The sequence below is a fragment of the Phoxinus phoxinus genome (assembly GCF_949152265.1).
Source record: "Phoxinus phoxinus genome assembly, chromosome: 7".
Taxonomy (NCBI): domain Eukaryota; kingdom Metazoa; phylum Chordata; class Actinopteri; order Cypriniformes; family Leuciscidae; genus Phoxinus; species Phoxinus phoxinus.
Window position 1 is genome coordinate 7,090,914 of NC_136882.1, and position 19,651 is coordinate 7,110,564.

General features: G+C 36.7%; 1 protein-coding gene across 1 annotated transcript in view; it reads right to left on the bottom strand.

The window, feature by feature from the left end:
* The window catches only part of map3k20a (mitogen-activated protein kinase kinase kinase 20a), a 61,342-nt gene that overhangs the window by 2,279 nt on the left and 39,412 nt on the right, over positions 1–19,651 (bottom strand). Inside the window, 8 exon segments of the mRNA XM_079619782.1 lie at positions 414–564; positions 2,107–2,181; positions 2,432–2,548; positions 11,174–11,272; positions 12,322–12,384; positions 13,779–13,912; positions 15,284–15,311; positions 15,378–15,422. Coding sequence (XP_079475908.1) covers positions 414–564; positions 2,107–2,181; positions 2,432–2,548; positions 11,174–11,272; positions 12,322–12,384; positions 13,779–13,912; positions 15,284–15,311; positions 15,378–15,422 — 712 coding nt within the window.

Sequence of the window (19,651 nt, forward strand, 5' to 3'; positions counted from 1 at the left end):
GAAATTTTAATTCTAAAGTCAACTACTCCTTAGACAAATGAAATCTCAGGAGGTCAAACTAAAGCTGGTTTATTTTCTATTCATTTTATGAGGGGTTTGCATTTTTTGCTACCAAACGAAATATTTAAAATCCAAATAAAACTAAAATAAGTAAATAAATAAAACTCGGGCAGATTAAGTTGCAGGATTTTGCCTAAATGAAGCATTTAACTACTTAAAGAAAATTATTTTACTGTAAATTCGGTCCAAGGTTGAATGGTTGAACGTGAAAATTACAGCCAACATACAATTTGTGTAAACAATTATTATTTACTTCAATTAATCCTGGAGTTATACTGAAACACTTGAAAAGAAAGTTCAATATGATACATTTTAATACGACAGCAAACATGCTCTCTATGAATCAGTATTACCCGAGTTGGACCTGCTTCTGTTGTAACCTTCCCTGATGCTGGCCGTCGTCTCAATGAGCAGCTCTACTGGTTTGATCACGTCTCTGCCGCTGTCGGGACTCCACCGCAGTGTGTGCGCATGTCTCGTGCACTTCGGAGATCTCACGTTACCCTGTCAGGAAACAAGGCACCAGTCGAAAACAGTCTCATGCCCCCTTATAACCACATCTGAAAATCCTGCATTCAAATAACTACAAGACATACTAAATAATTATAAACTATTTAGCAAGTTGCACGTAAGGAGTTTCTTGAAACAGGTTATAATATTTATGTAGCTAAACTTTGACAGACATCACATCAGTTATCTAAAATAACAGAAATATCCAGTTAAATGTTAAATATAAAATAGATGATAAAGTCTACATGAAATTAAAATCGGCCATTTACTTTCTTAGTATGCATTGCTACCTTTGTGAAAAAGAGGAGCGTTTAATTGTATTGTATGTGAACTTATTTAAAGTATATTTTTTAAAAACTGTATTTATTTACTGTATAAACAGTCCACTTCAGTGTACATAAAGACATTTTCATGACTATATAATGTCAAATTAAAAGATAATTGTTTAAATAATAATGTTGTCATGCTTTAAAGAAGTACACTTATTTTGATGTGTTGACTAACATACTAAAGCACATGTAAAGTGCTTGATTATAATTTTAACTGTAGTGTTATTCAATATAACAGTTATTTTTAAATTATTTTAAATGCACTAAATTACAACTTTATCATTACAAATGTGTATTTTTTTAGTTTACATAAAAATGTGTCAGTACATTCATTAACCATACAGGTGAAACTCGAACAATTAGAATATGGTGCAAAAGTTCATTTATTTCAGTAATTCAACTTTAAAGGTGAAACTAATATATTATATAGACTCATTACATGCAAAGTGAGATATTTCAAGTGTTTATTTGTTATAATTTTGATGATTATGGCTTACAGCTTATGAAAACCCCAAATTCAAAATGAGAATATAGTGAAAAGGTTTTCATAAGCTGTATATAGCTCAAAATTATATCAAATAAAGACTTGAAATATCTCACTTTGCATGTAATGAGTTTATATAATATATTAGTTTCACCTTTTAAGTTGAATTACTGAAATAAATGAACTTTTGCACCATATTCTAATTTTTCGAGTTTCACCTGTATTTCAAAGACAAGTATGATTTATTAAGAATTACTATAACACATTTTTGTATTCAATTGCAGTTAGCATGTAATTAAATGTCCGATAACATTATATTTTGTTTGGACTGAAGTATATTCTTTTAAAGTAAGCTTGATTATTTCTGTAATAAGTACTCTTAACTTAACTTAAGTAAGTTAAAGTAAATAGTACTTCTTTTTTACAATGATGGTATTATTGTGCACATTATTCCAAAGTAAAATAATGTTTGTTTTTGGAATCTTTCATCAAAAATGGCTCGAATATGCAGTTTCAAAAATATTTGTTGCACTTAGTACAATATACTTATACTCAGGTTTTTCTTAGGCAAGTACACTAAGGTAACTACACTTAGGTTTTAGGTTTGGGTGTTTAGGTTATTAGAGTTAGTGCCTTGCTATTACTTTAATAAGTACATAGTGTGTACTGTACATGCAAAACTGGACTGTAAAATAAAGTTCTAGTCTTTTGGCTGGTGCTTACCTCATAGTTCACTGTGCAGTCAACAGTTTGAGTGCCAGATATTCCCACTATCCATTTATCCATGACAAACGGAGGCTGGAGAGAGTAATTTAGATTTTAAAGCACACCACAACAGAGGCTGAAAGGCATGACAGCATCACAACATGCATCAGATCTTCACTCTAATCATGACACATTTAAGACTTGTGTTGGTGGAGTAAACACAGTTGTGAGGATGAATGACCTCAGGTTTATGACCTCAGGAAGACCTCATCTCCTGCATTCCTCAAAACGCAGAGGGAATCTAATGGAGACATCGTTTACAGTGATAGATGGCATTTCTCACCTTGGTCATCTTTAATACATCTACATCTGGTCTGTTGGCATTAAAGGTCACGTCTTTGATGTATGCTATCGCCACCTCATCCCCATCAAGCTCCATGTACATTTTCCATTTGCAGTCCTGCAGAGGTCAGAAAGACAGAGCGAGACATAGATGATGAAACTGTGTGTAGGATGAGGTTAAAGTGCAGGTAAATGTGGACATAGATATAATGCATGTTTTTAACAAACAGAAATGTAGACCAGTAAGATTTTTGCTGTTTGAGGGTGATATAACGACAGCACAACCTAGAGGACAACAATGGGAATTAAGAACACACAAACCAGGGTGAATATATCTGCTCACTTCAACACTGCATTTTCACTATTTCTCTCAGCTCAAACTTATAAATCTAATTGCTTAGAAAAGTAATATCTTAATTTCTTCACACGGTGAAGAAAATTTCAGTGGTTCTTCCCAATTGAAAACATGTGGATGGTTGCCAGGGTGTTGCTAAGGTAAGTGTCTCGTACTCTCAGGTCATCTATGATATTCTGGGGCTAGTTGCATAAACTGCTCAGACAAATATTAAAAGTTAGCCATCTATTTTAGTTCTTCAAAAGTGACCCTAACTTTTTAAAGTCAGTTACATAAAAAGGTAGATCGGTCTAATAAGAAAATTATGAATGACTGATTCCTAGTGACAAATTAGACACAGTCTTAACACAGTGGCACAATTTATGGAACTGGCCCCTGGTCTCTAGATATGACCTGGCTCCTTTCTTTATTGTAAGTCATATGATTTTTTTTGTAGCAATTTCTTGCTAAATGAAAGAGTTAAGTTCACCCCAAAAAATTTATTCTGACATGATCTGAGCGATTTCTGTCCCTTCATTGGCAGCTAAAACCACTTTGACACTTCAAAATGTTCATAAAGAGATTGTAAAACTAACCCATATGAATTGAGCGGTTTAGTCCTCATAGAATGAACCTCATTGGTTCTTGCTGAAGCTCAAACGTGATGCGTAACACGAGAATGAACCTCATTGGTTCTTGCAGAAGCTCAAACGTGATGCGTAACACGAGAATGAACCTCATTGGTTCTTGCTGAAACTCAAACGTGATGCGTAACACGAGAATGAACCTCATTGGTTCTTGCTGAAGCTCAAACGTGATGCGTAACACGAGAATGAACCTCATTGGTTCTCGCAGAAGCTCAAATGTGATGCGTAACACGAGAATGAACCTCATTGGTTCTTGCAGAAGCTCAAACGTGATGCGTAACACGAGAATGAACCTCATTGGTTCTTGCTGAAGCTCAAACGTGATGCGTAACACGAGAATGAACCTCATTGGTTCTCGCAGAAGCTCAAATGTGATGCGTAACACGAGAATGAACCTCATTGGTTCTTGCTGAAGCTCAAACGTGATGCGTAACACGAGAATGAACCTCATTGGTCCTTGCTGAAGCTCAAACGTGATGCGTAACACGAGAATGAACCTCATTGGTTCTTGCTGAAGCTCAAACGTGATGCGTAACACGAGAATGGACCGTTCGCAAAGACCCGCCCCCCTTAGTTACTGTCGCTATGCCCGACAAGCTACGCCGCTCTCACACACATCATGTTCTCACACAGTGAATAACACATCGCGGAGCAGAGAGGAGACTGACAACACGCTGGCAGACAGGACAGACCAGCTTACTTTTCGGTTACTTTTGATATTAAAGGTATTAAAAGTCTCACCTTTCAAATTTGGTCATTTTTTAAAAAGAAATTTAAACAGTAAATACCGTTTTGTGGCTCTTTAATGTGTCTGACAGATCGCTGTGTCGCCTCAGTTAAAGCTGCTCGTGAACCGATCATCTCTTCCTTCTAGTTCATTTATAGCATCAAATAAACATGAATGAACATCAGGAGAAATGTTGTTTTAACCGCGGAAAGGCGTCAGTACACACCGCTTCTCAAGTTCAAATCCTCCCATGTTAATCTACTAACTCTCCTGACTGCTTTTTCCGACAAAATGGCAGATGGCGAAGTATGATTGGTCAAATCACCTGTCAATCAAACTCCCTGAGAAGGGTCAATTAACCTCATTGGTTCTTGCTGAAGCTCAAACGTGCTGCCTAACACGAGAATGAACCTCATTGAAGAAGAACGAAAGTATTGCGGGTTTGGAACGACATGAGGGAGGGTAAATGATGACAGAATATTAACATTTTGGGGTGAACTATCCCTTTAAGAGATATCTGCAACTCTCGGGTATCTTTATCCTTCATAACTCCTGGAGAGAAATAGCACAGACACTGAACACAGGGTCCCTGTTGGTCCTTAGAAACTCTTAAATTTTGTCTGATCAAATTAGTCTTGTAGTGTTAACCGGTGGATCAATAAGAAGATAATGTGCATTTTAAAAAATTAGAATAATAAGGTATCTAGAATAGTATATATAGCGGTAATCATATTTTAAATGAATACAATAATTTATTATTTATTATAGACTCATCCCTTCTCTTAAAAAATGTTTTAAAGGCTGAAATGTGGTTTATAAAAAAGAAAAGAAAAAGTTTTTGTCATTGTTTGGTATATAGGATGTTGCCATAAACAATGACAAACTCAATACGGTTTTCATTTAATTTGTGCAGGTCTTAAAAAAATTCTTAAAATGCCTTTCATTTGCTTTTAAACCCCTGCAGATGCCCTATGCACAAGGATAAAACTTTCCAGTGCACATGCGTCCACTGTCCTGACTTTGTACTTTTAATAGGACAGCTGATGAATGCCTATAAAGCCACACATTGACTACTATCTTTTCGAGTGTTACAGATAATGCTGAACTTTGCAACTTTGCAGTAAAGCTGCGAGACATTGCGTATGCCGTGTTACCGCAAACATATCCCAGACGAAGCCAAGCCTGTCACCGGGAGAGTATTCATTCACACACGCGTGTTTCTGAGACAGAATGATGTGACGGCTACGAGAGATCAGAGGGCAGAGAAGCGAACGTGTTCGTTTCTCAGGCATAACAAGAGCGAGACACCTTAACATCCATTCTCTTTCACATTAGCAATGGAGATGAGACCCCTTACCGAGAGGCCAGGCGAGACACGGTAATGATCCGTCCAATCTGCCAGCCCGGCGCTCGGGTCAAAGGGAACGGCTTAAAACATGTGGCCGTTCACACTACACACACTTACACAACGTTTGATAGAGCGTCCTCATGCAAGTGTAACTGGTCTGTTGTCCCTTCTGCGTTACGCATTCAGAAAACCCGTATAATGTATTTAACTCTGAGCCTAAAGTATTATTAGACAATATTCAGGAAAGTGCACTTTATCTTTTTTTTTTTTTTATTGCATCTATTATGTCATTGTTACTATTGTCGTAATGGTAGTACAGATTGTAAGATTGGATATAATTCAAGACATTTGCTTTTTCACCCCCCTCTCTCTCACAAGGACCATGCTGATAGTGATCTGGGCCTGTAGGCCAGAGGTTTTGGACAATGGGGGAAATTGTGATTGTCTGCTTGGTTTGTTTGAATATCTCACACCTGGGTGTTAGTCTCATGGTCGGGGAAGATTACAAAAGAGGATTGTAACTGTTGTTCTGTCTCTTTTCGGATGCTGGCCTGCTCTTGAGTCAAAGGTGCTCTGCATTTGTCTCTCTCTCTCTCTCTCTCTCTCTCTCTCTCTCTCTCTCTCTCGTAACATTTTACATTTATGCTGGGTACAATTAAAGGTTTAAGTTATTATCCTATTACATGAACCTATTTTGTGTAAAGTGTAAACATAACCTTATTTCGTCATATTGAACCTTTTTAATTCATGGAGTCAGATTAAAAGGAGATAATTGCATATGTGAATGTGTCTTATTTAACCAAATTACTTTGCGATGCTAAAAAGACAAGAACACGCGCATCCTTCCTGGCCCGGAAACCGGTAGTTGGACCGATCAGCCGGATCTTACAAGATACTAGTAGTTTATATTTGTATGAATGAATGCACAACATTTACGAATTTGCATTCTGTCAAACATTACCTGTCAAATTATAATTTTATATTTTGTATACATTTGTCCCTTAAATATTCTGTTGTTCTGTCATAGTAGATTAATGATTATGCCCTAGTTTGTTGCCATGGTTACTGATTGTTTTGTGCACCTGTTTCATGTTCAGTTTGTTATTTCCTGTGTGTTTAAGCCCTCAGTTTAGTGCCTGTTTACACCTGGTCACTTCATGCGCTTTCTCTGAGACAACAGTTATTCGATTATGATCACGATATGGGGTGTAAATGCCCTCAGAAACACATTCGAGACAGATTTAACTCTTTCCCCACCAGCATTTTTTTTTTAAATTGCCAACCACTGCCAGCGTTTTTGACCATTTTCACAAAAATGTCATGGCCCCCAGAATATTTTGTTGTATGAATATCTGAAGATGATATATATTAAAAGAAAGAACAGACCCTCTACTTTTATGCATTCTTTTTTAAGTTTAATAAAACCAACATTTTCAGCAAAAAGCTAAGCAAATCTCATTTTTGTCAAAGACTATGTCTGGATCAGATTCAGAACGATGATCTAAACATAGATGGAGTAAATCGAGTCCATCAACACCCCTAATGCTTCACAGTTGTTCACCAATCCTGGGTCGACATTTTAGTCAGTAACATTAGCCAGTTTTGATTTTTTTATTTTTATAAAATAACTAGGAAACAGAAAGGAAGCACAGGAACCAAACAGAAGCACAAAAGCAAATGAACAGTCTGTAAACCTGACAATCCCAGGGATTAATGTAGTTAACTAAAACTAAAACCAATTAAAACATTCCCATTACTTGAAATAAAATGAATGTTAACGGAAATCAATAGGCCTATTAGTTTTATTTTTTCGTTTTCATTTGAGTAAAATATCTAATAATTTTGTAGATTTTGTCGTTTGCAGTGTTTTCTTTTTTAAATGTCTATTGTTTTTATACATTTTTATTACAGTTAGGAGGGTTTTTATGGTTTTAAGTCTAGTTTTTTTAATTTATTTTTCAGTTAACTATAATAACCCTGACTGAAATAAAATAAAATATACAAACACAAACTTATTTTACTTCAGCTATTTGTCAAGCCAACATTTCTCATTTTCAGACAGTTAAACTTAATTTACTAAAATACCTAAAACTAAAACTGAAATAAAATGAAAGAACAACTATATAGCCATATTTATAAATAAAATATAAGTAATAATAATAATACAACATAATAATAATAATAACATTACTAAAACTTGAACTAAAATAAAAATGAAACAAAAAAGAAAAACTGATTCAAAATACTAATAAAAACTATAACATCTCAATGATATTGAAATTTCAGTGAATTAGGAATATGAGTTGAATTTGATTTACGAAGCTGCCGATCACATTCCTCGCCGCTGGAGAGACAGCCAGCCAATAGGAAACCCCGTTAACCCCTTCCTGACCAATCATCTTTCAGTCCGATCATTTAAACGCTTCATTATTGGCAAGCGGAGACACATGCTATATATAACCCTGTTACACAAGCGTGAACAGGCAACCGTGAGCGTGTGTGTGTCTGCTTGTTTTTTTTGGACGGGTCTTAAAGGCGTCCAGTAACAAGTCGGCCGAGTGCTGACCAAGCGTTTGCCAAACGTTATCCCTGCCTAATAGCAGCAGCAGAAACAATGCGCGGTAATGACGGCCAGCGTGGTAAGCGTCTAATGACACCTCATACATAATTCAGCACCTTTCCGGCGACTAAGCCCTGATATCCTCATTAACAGAAACACTCTGTGCTGTCAGATGGGCAAAGCACAATCGCAGGGTCTCATTTAGGCTTTGAGAAGTGCAGCTGGTACCACGACACCGCCAGGAGAGAGAGAGAGAGAGAGAGAGAGAGAGAGAGGGGGAGAGAGAGAGAGAGAGAGAGAGAGAGAGAGAGAGAGAGAGAGAGAGAGAGAGAGAGAGAGAGAGAGAGAGAGAGAGAGAGAGAGAGAGAGAGAGAGAGAGAGAGGGCAGAAAAAAAAGAAGAAGAAAAAACTCGAGCGAAGCCGGTTTGTTTTATTTAGTGCAAAAAAAACCTTGCAGTTTGTAAAAACAAGGCTGACACGGAGGCTGACACCAGGCAGGGGAAAATAATTAGCTCTCATTTTCTCAGACTCCTGTTTCCTTCTTCCCGCTGAGCTTCCTCCCAACCAAACCACCACATGTCAGGAGAAATAGGAGGCAATTAGCGGCCCCGCTTCAGCCCCGCCGCACGCGTTGAAAGGGGACTATTTATGATGGGACAATGAACAGCTGAAAGATTAAATAACATTTGCCTTTTAAAAAGAAAATGACTTCTGGCTAAATTTTTTGATTAAATTCAAACGGAAAGTGAAGACGCAGTCGCTCTCCTGTGTCAGGAGCCCAAACAAAGGCTCGCCGGCGAGAGGGGGTGGATGATGCTACGCCTGGCTTTACACCAGAAATCATTTATCTCTTGCGGCCTCTTTTAAGTGAACGAAAAAGAGGAACCAAAACAAGAGGCTTGGGAACGGGAAATGCGTTTAGCGAGGCAGTGGTCAGTGTTCGGAGGAGGGCGATAACAGGCATCTTTTACTTGAGGAAGACAACTTCAAATCAAGGAGCGCCGCAATTGTGTGACAAAAAGTCTCAGTTATGACAAGACATCACATCGGCAACAAAAGCTCCCTGTCAACACAGGAAATGATGCACAGACGGTGATGCGAAAATAATGACAGCAAATCACAAGCATTTCATACATTAAAGAGAAGCGTGCAGAAACACTGCATTCGTGCTTCTCCAATATTCGACCATCGTGTGGATTGTTGATGAGAGGAATGCAATTACTTTTCTAAGTGAGCAAGGACAAGGAAAAAATTATTAGAAATAAAATCATCTTGGTAACATTTCCAAGAAAAGCCAATTCTAAATGTGGTGTAATCATAATTTGTCTAGAATCCATGCGAGTGTCTCTGCATTTTAATCATTATTGGTCACAAAGTTTTTTTAAGTTTTTTTGTTTCACCGAATGACATTTTACATCTCGAACTAACCATTTATATTTTTTATTTATAAATTTTATTTATCTTTATTGACCCTGACACACGTGTTCATGAGGGTCAGCGGGGTCCTCTCTATGATATCATTTCCTGTTTTAGTTTTTTTCTGCATACCTCTGTTGGTTGGACCACATGACTTTGATTTGCCATTTAAAATTTTTTTATATATAATATTGAGGCAGTTTTCTTAAAATAATTAAAAAAATAAAACATTATTTTCTGTATTGTTTTTTCTTATACATTATGCTTTACTTCTTTATGACTTTTTGCTTCAATATGACTTATCTGAGTTTATGCCGCAAAAAATCTAAATAAGTATTGATACAGAAATTAAATTGCATTTTTAAAATGATTTTTGATTAAATTCATAGATATGACAAAAACTAAGCATCATGTCAATGACTGTTTCCAGCCAAAGTTAGTGTGCGAATTTAATTAGTTTAATTTAATATTGCATAAAACGTTTGTGAATAAAGTAGCGTTTCCATCTCACGTGTTCAAGAGAACAAAATCTCCACTTCCCGGGAAATTTGCCACAAAAAATGTGTAATAATAAAAATGTAAGTTGCTGCAATCTAGGAAACCACTGTGGCTTTTTCCCTCCATCATAAATGAGTTGCGTCTCAGAGCGCGAAGACGAAACGCAATAAACGCTGTCATGTTCTCTTGCGTTGGTTTGCCCTGTGTTTGGAAACGCAGTCGTGTGAGACGCTTCTGGGAATTAAACCACATCATTCTGATGACAGACTTTGGCTCAGAGATTGCAGAATAATCAAACCAACATTTGAGAGGCTGTGCGATGAAACTGATCCACTGGTTATCTAATCACGTCCACTGTTGAGGCAAAGTCACGGATATTTTTGTTACGCATCCAGAATAAAAAATGTTATTTCTTTGTGTGTATTTTCAGAATTTATGTGCATCTTTTCTTGTTTTTTTTTAATGCGATATCCCAAAATACACATGAAAATAGGTGGATGGAAACATGCACATATGATTTTCACCAACACCCAAGCAACATCCTAAAAATGGGCTAGCCACCACAGACAGCACTTGCTTGCCCAGAGGTGTATTTGAACATAATTTTGTGTGTATGTGTCTGTTCAAGGGCAAGGAGACGCGAAAAAGGAATCAATTCTTTCGCTATCTGAAACCTGCCTCTGTGTGTGTGCGCGCTTCAGGTGTGTGTATCTGTGTGCGCAGATAAACAACGCGTGATCGACTTCTCTTTAGCCTCTTCTTGCGCTTGAATGGTTTAAAATCGCTAAAATGTGTAAACTGTCGAGGAAAAACATGCGCAAATGATGAACTTTCCCTCTATGAGTGTTAAACTTAGCAATTAATCCATGAACCACATGCGTACCGAAACGTGGGGCCTAATCCGTATGGATCACGGATCAACTGCGATCCGTTGTGCCCCTATCTAGTGGTGAACAATATTTAAAAAGTGAAAATCTATCTAGTCACTGACAGAATACAATTATGCCAAACTCGACCTAAACCTAAAATGACAAATGGGAGCCCCTACGGTCTTGTGGAGTTAACAGACACACATGTGGTGGCCAGAGTAAGTCCACAAGACTGTAAGAGTGCACATGAAGTGTGCCATTTGGGACAGGGCCTAAGCTGTGTATCACAACCCTATCAATAACTATGAGGGCTCCTACACAAGATATGAAGCGGTGTGATTTACCGTGTGGCCTGTGCCTGCTTTCCAGTGGTATCCAAACACTAACTCCAGATTTACAGTCTTCCTCCACTCCTCGTCTTCTTCTTCAGTGGCCAAACCATCCTAAGAATGCACACAAGGAACATTTAAATGAGTGCTGTCAAATCCAATAATCATAAAAATGTTAAACATAAAAATGTTTCTTTACAAAATATATATTTGTGTGTGTGTGTGTATATATACAGTACACAGACATGAGCGCGCACACTCACAGACATATATATAATATATACTGAACAAAATTATAAACGCAACTCTTTTGTTTTTGCCCCCATTATTCATGAGCTGAACTCAAAGATTTAAGACTTTTTCTATGTACACAAAAAAGGCCTATTTCTCTCAAATATTGTTCTCAAATCGGTCTAAATCTGTGTTAGTGAGCACTTCTCCTTTGCCGAGATAATCATCCACCTCACAGGTGTGGCGTATCAAGATGCTGATTAGACGGCATGATTATTGCACAGGTGTGCCTTAGGCTGGCCACAATACAATGAAAAATGGGGGCAAAAACAAAAGTGTTGCGTTTATCATTTTGTTCAGTATACATCTTAGATGTGCTAGTTTCATATCTCTGGTATCATGCCAGTGATTTCAAATCAATATTTCATGTCACATTTAGACGGCATGATTATTGCACAGGTGTGCCTTAGGCTGGCCAAAAATCTCACGTTTTATCTACTTGAGGCTTTTTTTAGTTGTACGTACTTTCAAAAGCTGAGATAGCTTGTCAATTCAAATATATTGGACAAATTAATTAGATAAACCCAGTAAATTAAGTTTAGTTTAATAAAAGCAAAAAATATTTGGTAACACTTTATTTTAAGGTGACGTAGTTATTGTAATAACAGTAAATTATGCATAATTACAAGTAACGAACCCTAAACTAAACCCTAACCCTAATTGTAACTCTATAGCAAGTGCATGTAGTTAATTAATATTACTCAGTACTTATTTGAGTAAGTACAATGTAACCACGTCACCTAAAATAAAATGTAACCTTTTTAAAGTGTGGTGGATAAGGAAGTATTCAGTCAAAACAGTGTGGCTATTGTTCAAAAATGCTAAATCATGTCAACTCTATGTAAAAGATGATCTAGAAAGCGAACACATGCCTTGATCAACGGAGGAAAGTGGAACAGACTCAGGTAGTCGTGGGTAAGTTTCTCAATTTCGGTCTGAAAAAGAAAAGATTTGACACAATGTTTAAAACATTTCGAGATGGATTTATGCAGTTATGCAGCGATCAGCCAATGACCAGCTGTGTGTGAATGTTACTTAATTATGACCTGTTAATGGACTTTCAGCAGCAAAACAACAATTAATACCATTGTGTATCACTTATGAACATATAATTCGTGCGCTGGCATATGTCATATACACCTAGAGTAATTAATTCAACAAATCACGCTCTCTATGGAGCGAACATACAAGCGCTTTACAGGATCAGACGTGTGATGTCAGTTAGCAGCGTTTCCCAGAGGAGGAAAAATTATTTCTCAGAGGTCGCTCTTTCAAAGCTTAGCAATATGACATAAAGGAGTTTTCAATTAAACATCAACGCTGTCACGGATATTTCTAAAAAAAAAAATCATTGGGGGGAATATAATTAATTCCAAGAGACAAATAAATCAATTGTTGACACATGAATGAATGTTCATCTGGTCTTCATATTGTTCATTCGACTTCATATTGAGATCTTGGACTTTATGAGCACTGTTGGAGCATTGTTGAGAAATTCGTGTGAGATTTCTTGCTCGGTTTCTTTAGACCGATTCATCGACAGACGAGGACCAATGCCGAATAGATGGCAGAATATGGCAGTATTCGGACAAAACAGGGGAAATAAACATAAATGATAAACATCTCGTTCAATCAATCTGCTGAACGAGATGTTGCTCGCTCAATCTGTTAAATCAAAAATTGCAGCTTTTTAAAAGCAAATTTAAACAACCTAACACTGTTCTAACCAGACGTGGTGTGATTTATCTGTCCAAACTGTGACAAAATCAATCAAAAATACCAGCCAATCAGAAGAACGTGTGGGCGGAGTCTCTCTGCAAGCGCACTGAATTCGCAACGAAATGGATTATCAAATTCATAAATCTTACACCATTTTAACCTGATTAAAAATACATTCTGAGTGACTGAATTAATCTTTATGTATCATGGAATACACTTGTTTGTTCAACTTGAGTTGAACATGTTCTTTCCTTTAATTTATTTTCAAGATCTGAGGTGAATTATCAGTCTAGCCTAGCCTATTTGTCACGAAAAATTATATTCAAACTCGCATTAAATTATTTTTACATTAAAGGCACACTATGTCATTTCTCGCCACTAGAGGACGTTTATTTAAAACAAATGCGTAGCTTGATTTCGCGGAGTGTTGTCTTCATCTGTGTCCACTAGAACAATGTTATATATTGTGTTGATTTGTGTACTTTCATTATCCCAAATGTTTCTAAGAAATGTTTAAATCCAGAGAAATAAGCAGTTTTAACCAGGACCATATATATTTCTAACACTGGTAAAGGTAAGCGCTGTAATCGTGGAGGAAGTAGCGTGGCACCTTCAGATGTATGATGTGTCCTTTGGACGTCACACCCAGATCCCTCATGTCAGTCTCAGACAGCAGCAGGAGTCTCTGTCCTGTGATGTGATTCTGCTTGAAGACCTCAGCGTACTGCTGCAGCTCTCCATCACCTGCAGCACACACACACACACACACACACACGTTAATAATTTAATAATAAACGTTTGTTTTAATAATTAACGTTTGTTTTGCTATACTTGTGAGGCGTAATGGTTTTTATACTGTACAAACTGTATATTCTGTCCCCTTACACTTCCCCTAACCCTAAACCCCTGAAATGTCCTCATAAACCACGTTTAAAGGGATAGTTCACTTTAAAATTAAAATTCTGTCATCATTTACTCACCCTCAAGTTGTTTCAAACCTGTTTTAATTTATTTCTTCTGCTGAACACAAAGAAAGATATTTTGAAGAATGTCAGTAACCAAACAGTAGTCTGTACCCATTGACTTCGATAGTATTTTTTTTTCCTACTATGGAAGTCAATGGGTACAGACTACTGTTTGGTTACTGACATTCTTCAAAATATCTTTCTTTGTGTTCAGCAGAAGAAATAAATTAATACAGGTTTGAAACAACTTGAGGGTGAGTAAATGATGACAGAATTTTAATTTTAAAGTGAACTATCCCTTTGTAATATCAGTGTAATACACGTCATTATACAAATTTGTGTCCTCATAAATCACATAAACAAGAGCACACACACACACACACGCACGCATACACACACAAGCACACACACACACGCACACACACACATACGCACAAGTACATGCACGCACGCACACATGCACGCAAACACACACGCACACACAAACGCACACACACACACACGCGCAAACACACACACACAAACGCACACACACACACGCACACACATGCACGCACAGAGGCACACACACACGCATGCAAACACACACACACACAAACAGATGCACACACACACACACACACAAACGCACACACACACACGCACACACATGCACGCACAGAGGCACACACACACGCATGCAAACACACACACACACACAAACAGATGCACACACACACACACACACATTTTCTATCCTCTAACCTTTTTTTTATATGAAAATAAACTACCGTTCAAAAGTTTAGGGTCAGTTAGATTTGTTTAATGTTTTTAAAATAAATCTCTTATCCTCAGAGAGACTGCATTGATTTAAAAACAGTAATATTATGAAATATTATTTCAATTTAAAATAACTGTTTTCTATGTGAATATATTGTAAATAATAATAATAATAATTTATTCCTGTGATCAAAGCTGAATTTTCAGCATCATTACTCCAGTCTTCCGTGTCACATGGTCCTTCTAATATGATGATTTGATGCTCAAGAAACATTTATGATTATTATCAATGTTGAAAACAGGTTTCAGTTTTTCTTTGATGAAAAGAAAGTTCAAGAGAACAGCTTTAAGTGAACAGATAATCAGCATCAGAGGTGAAGAAGCATCTCACCTTCAAAGATCTGCTCCATCCAGAAATGCTATAAAGACAAAGATGTTAAAAAAGAACAAAAATCGGAAATCATCTCTATCGAAAAAATACTCACCACATGTTCTTCTGTCCAGGAGTGTATCGCCAGGTTTGGAAGAAGCTGTCGGAGACGGACAGAAGAACACACACAATATAATTAATTGACATTTTATATCTAGAATATCTAAATTTATTTGTGGGTGTGTGTTTTTAACATCTCATTTCTTTATTAGCAAATTTGGATGCTTTTATGACATTTTAACTTTATTCTGTATCTCACTTTTGTTTTTGAATTGGCAGCTTATTAACAGGATGTGAAGTTGTGTCCCAGGTTATGTGTTAAGATCAAATCTTCCCCTATAAAGTAAAGCAATATTCCATAAACTTTCATATTTTCTTCAAGCTTCAGGGAAATTAATCATGTTCCATCTGATGGACAGAATGATTGACAGGCAATATATCTCAGGCAAGATTAATAAGTGTGTCACAGATCTTTTATTTCAGAATGATAGATTTTTTTTTGTAAATCAATTTTTAGACATCAGTGCAGGATATTACAGTCTCACATACATAATAGTACAAAAGAGAAATTTATCAGACACACTATCAAAGATCAAATATAAAGACACCCTAAATTAAGAATGAGGGGAATAATCTTAATATTTTTTATATTGTCAAAACTAATTCTCATGATTTTATTACAGTTTTACACACTAAACAAAATGACCCAAGGAAATGTTTTACCAAATATATATAAAAAAAATTCCTTTGGATTAGTGATATAACAAAAGTAATCCCAAAATGCACTGCGACGAACTCAAGATGGCGGACGCGACGACTGAAATGTTGAATAGAAATACATTTAGAAAAGAACCAATAGAAACAGTGCAGTATAATCACGTATAATGCTTTATAGAGTTTTTCAAATCTGCAAATCTCTCATAAACAAGCACAAATTCAGTCAGAATAAACTAATATACGAACCGTTACGTATTATTATTTAGATGATAGTTACTCCTGAGTCTGGTTTAGCTTTTACCGGTTCAACATTTCCTTCACAGAGATTCTGGAAGTACATCTATTATTTCATTAATGTTATATTACAGTTATAATATATATAAGTACAGTTTTTTTATATATAGCCTCCTATAAAAGTCTTAACCCTAACCTAATTAATATCAGTGGTATATCTAGTGAACAAATATTATTATTTAAAAAAAAAATTATTAGGAAGTTTACTAAATATCTTTATAGAATATGATCTTTACTTAATATCCTAATGATTATTGGCATAAAAAGAAAAATCGATAATTTTGACATTTGTGTCAAATTTGTGACTGGTTTTGTGATCAAGAGTCACATATATAAGATAAGTACCGTTTTTTTTAAATATAGCCTCCTATAAAGTCTTTAACTGAATTAATATCAGTGATATATCTATTGAACAGCACTGTCATTTCTTTTTCTTTTTCTTTACAGGTTTTCAGGTTTCCTAGGAAAGCGTGGATAGAAGAACAGACACTCGACTCTAACGCTTTTCATTTCTGCTGGAAGAAATATTGAAATACTCTTTCTTGCTCATGTTTTTCAATCTCTCTCCCTCTCTTTCTTGACGGTGTGTGAGTTCCTCACAGTCTTCACACTGCTCAAATTGGCCAATCTTAATGTCAGTGAAATGTCAGTTGTTCGTAAGTGCGCGCTGTCCTCGCCGCGCTGACACGCTGTTCTCTCTCGCTCTCCTCAGCATGTGGCTATACATCCACTTCATTTGCCATAAATAACATCCATAAGGACCCGGTGGGCGTCAGGCGGCCTCACCTAATACAGCCGTTACCGGGAATCAGAGAAAGTGACTGCTCTGACCTCCACGACACACGGCTTATTACACTTAAAACTCTTCTTACAAGAACAGCAGATCTCCTCCAGCAAATAAACACGGTTCCTGATGGGGAACTGTATACAAATGTGTGCAGTTACCTTCACAAGCTATTTCTCATCTGAGCAAACTTGAATACGAGCGGTTCATTTTGATCTAGTGAATGTCTGGATTGTCTGGATGTCCTTTCTTTACAAAAACGAAAGTTATTTTATATGATTGAATTGAATGAGTTGAGTTGAAATGGATATTGAAGGGAAGACAGTGAGCAAGTGTCCAGTTTAAAGTGCCCCTATTATGCTTTTTCGGATATATTACCTTGTCTTTCATGCGGTGTGTGTGTGATACGGCTGTATGAGAATCTGGAAGCTCTGCAAAGTTTCAAAGATCAAAGTACTTGATGGATTTAAAAAGAGAGAGTCGAGTGTGAACGACCTGAACCGAGTCGTCTGTGATTCCAGTCTCACTTCTTAGACGAAACCTACGTAGGTTTGTCACACATTTGCCGAACGCCAGTCTATGGTCTTCATTGTCTGCCTGTGAACAACGTCTACGAGACCCTCAAACACTGCAGTTGTAGCTGAGCCTGGAAGAGTTTGATCCGTGTTGTTCATGTCACTGTTCTCAGAGCTGCGAATCCACTTTGATGAACTTACAGAAGAATTCTGCATGAATTGATTCGGTAAAAACGACGCCATTGTTACTGTTCGCGTCACTGTGTATCAAGTGCTGAGGAAGAGCTGAAGTAATAAGTGTTTCGTTTCTGACACACTTGTGTTAATTTCATTAATAAAATCTATGACACAATGTTTTTCGGTCACACCGGTCAGTTTATTAGACGAATGAAACTTGTGAGGTAACAGCGCTGTCTCCCTCGCTCTACACTATCACACTAAACTGCATTTGAGTGTTGAATGTTATTCTATGTGTTAGTTTGTCTGTATGAGATTAGCCGTAAGCTAGATCAACATTAGAATAACATACTGATCATATTCTAACAGTTCATCATGTTGAGCTATATAGCATTGATTAGTTTTATGTACATTTGCTCTCCTGTCTAGTAAAGTACAAGAGCGTCATCTCTGTCAAGTCCAAGTTAGTCGCGGGCGCTAGATCTCGCCACGCTGATATTGATATTTTATCACATAATTCTTACATATTGTACTTTTAAACGATAACTGTGACTTTATCAAAATGTAAAATCGATATAGCGCAAACCTGCGCACATATATTCAAACGCACATAACTATATAAGTAATTCTTGATACGCACGTGAGCGCCATCAGTGTTTCTCACAGGTTCGCGTCTAAAGTCTGTAGAGAGAACGGTGTCGTCTTAGCGGCCCCTAATTTAATAACAAATGATCGTTGCGACGGAAGTTAATCAATCAAAACTAACTTTAGCTGGAAAATATCTTTATTCAAGAACCGCTATAAATCCGTTACCTTAAACAGTCTACATTGTTAAAAGCGCTATATAAATGAAGATGACTTGACTGAAATGTAGTTAAAAAATAATAACTTGACCAAGATCACTCTTTGTTTTTGTCGAATAAAAGAGGAGACAAAACATTGCAGACTGTTTTTATCAAGCCGCTACAACCTTTCATGCGTACGGTTGCCAGATTTCAAGAATGAAATCCCCCAATCATTGCTTTTCTGTTAAAAGAACACGCTTTCTCGAGAGAGAGAGAGAGAGAGAGAGAGAGAGAGAGAGAGAGAGAGAGAGAGAGAGAGAGAGAGAGGGAGAGAGAGAGAGAGAGAGGGAGAGAGAGAGAGAGAGAGAGAGAGAGAGAGAGAGAGAGAGAGAGAGAGAGAGAGAGAGAGAGAGAGAGAGAGGAGAGAGAGAGGGAGAGAGAGGGAGAGAGAGGGAGAGAGAGGGAGAGAGAGAGAGACACTCACCGGTGTGTTGGACTGCTCGATGAGTTTTCTCTCCCACATCTTTAACCGTCTCTCTCTTTCTTTCAGCTCTTGTTCTTTGCTGCTCAGATCTCTCTCCAACCGCTTCAGACGATCCAGAGTCGCCTCGATCTCACACCTGCTCACACAATACACACATCACATTCATCAACACAATATGTGTTGCCTATTCAAAAACATAGCAATATTTATAAACAAGTGATTAGCTTACATACATGATTATTTTACTGCATAATGTGTCATACATTGATGTACTAATATACACATTTTTATGGAGATATGGATAATTATATTTTAAATTAAGTTAAAAAAAGTAATATATTTTTTTGAAAATGTAAATATTACATACTGCTTTCAAATTAGATTTTTTCAATTTATACCCACAGGATTGCATAGACAATTTAACAACATTATTATTAATTTCACTGGACTTTGGGGCCAGAACAAGAGAAAAAAAAAACATTGTTAAAATATTTGTTAGAAGACGAAATATATTAATTTTAACACTAATAGAAATATTATTGTTTGAACATTTTAATATTACGTATTGCTTTC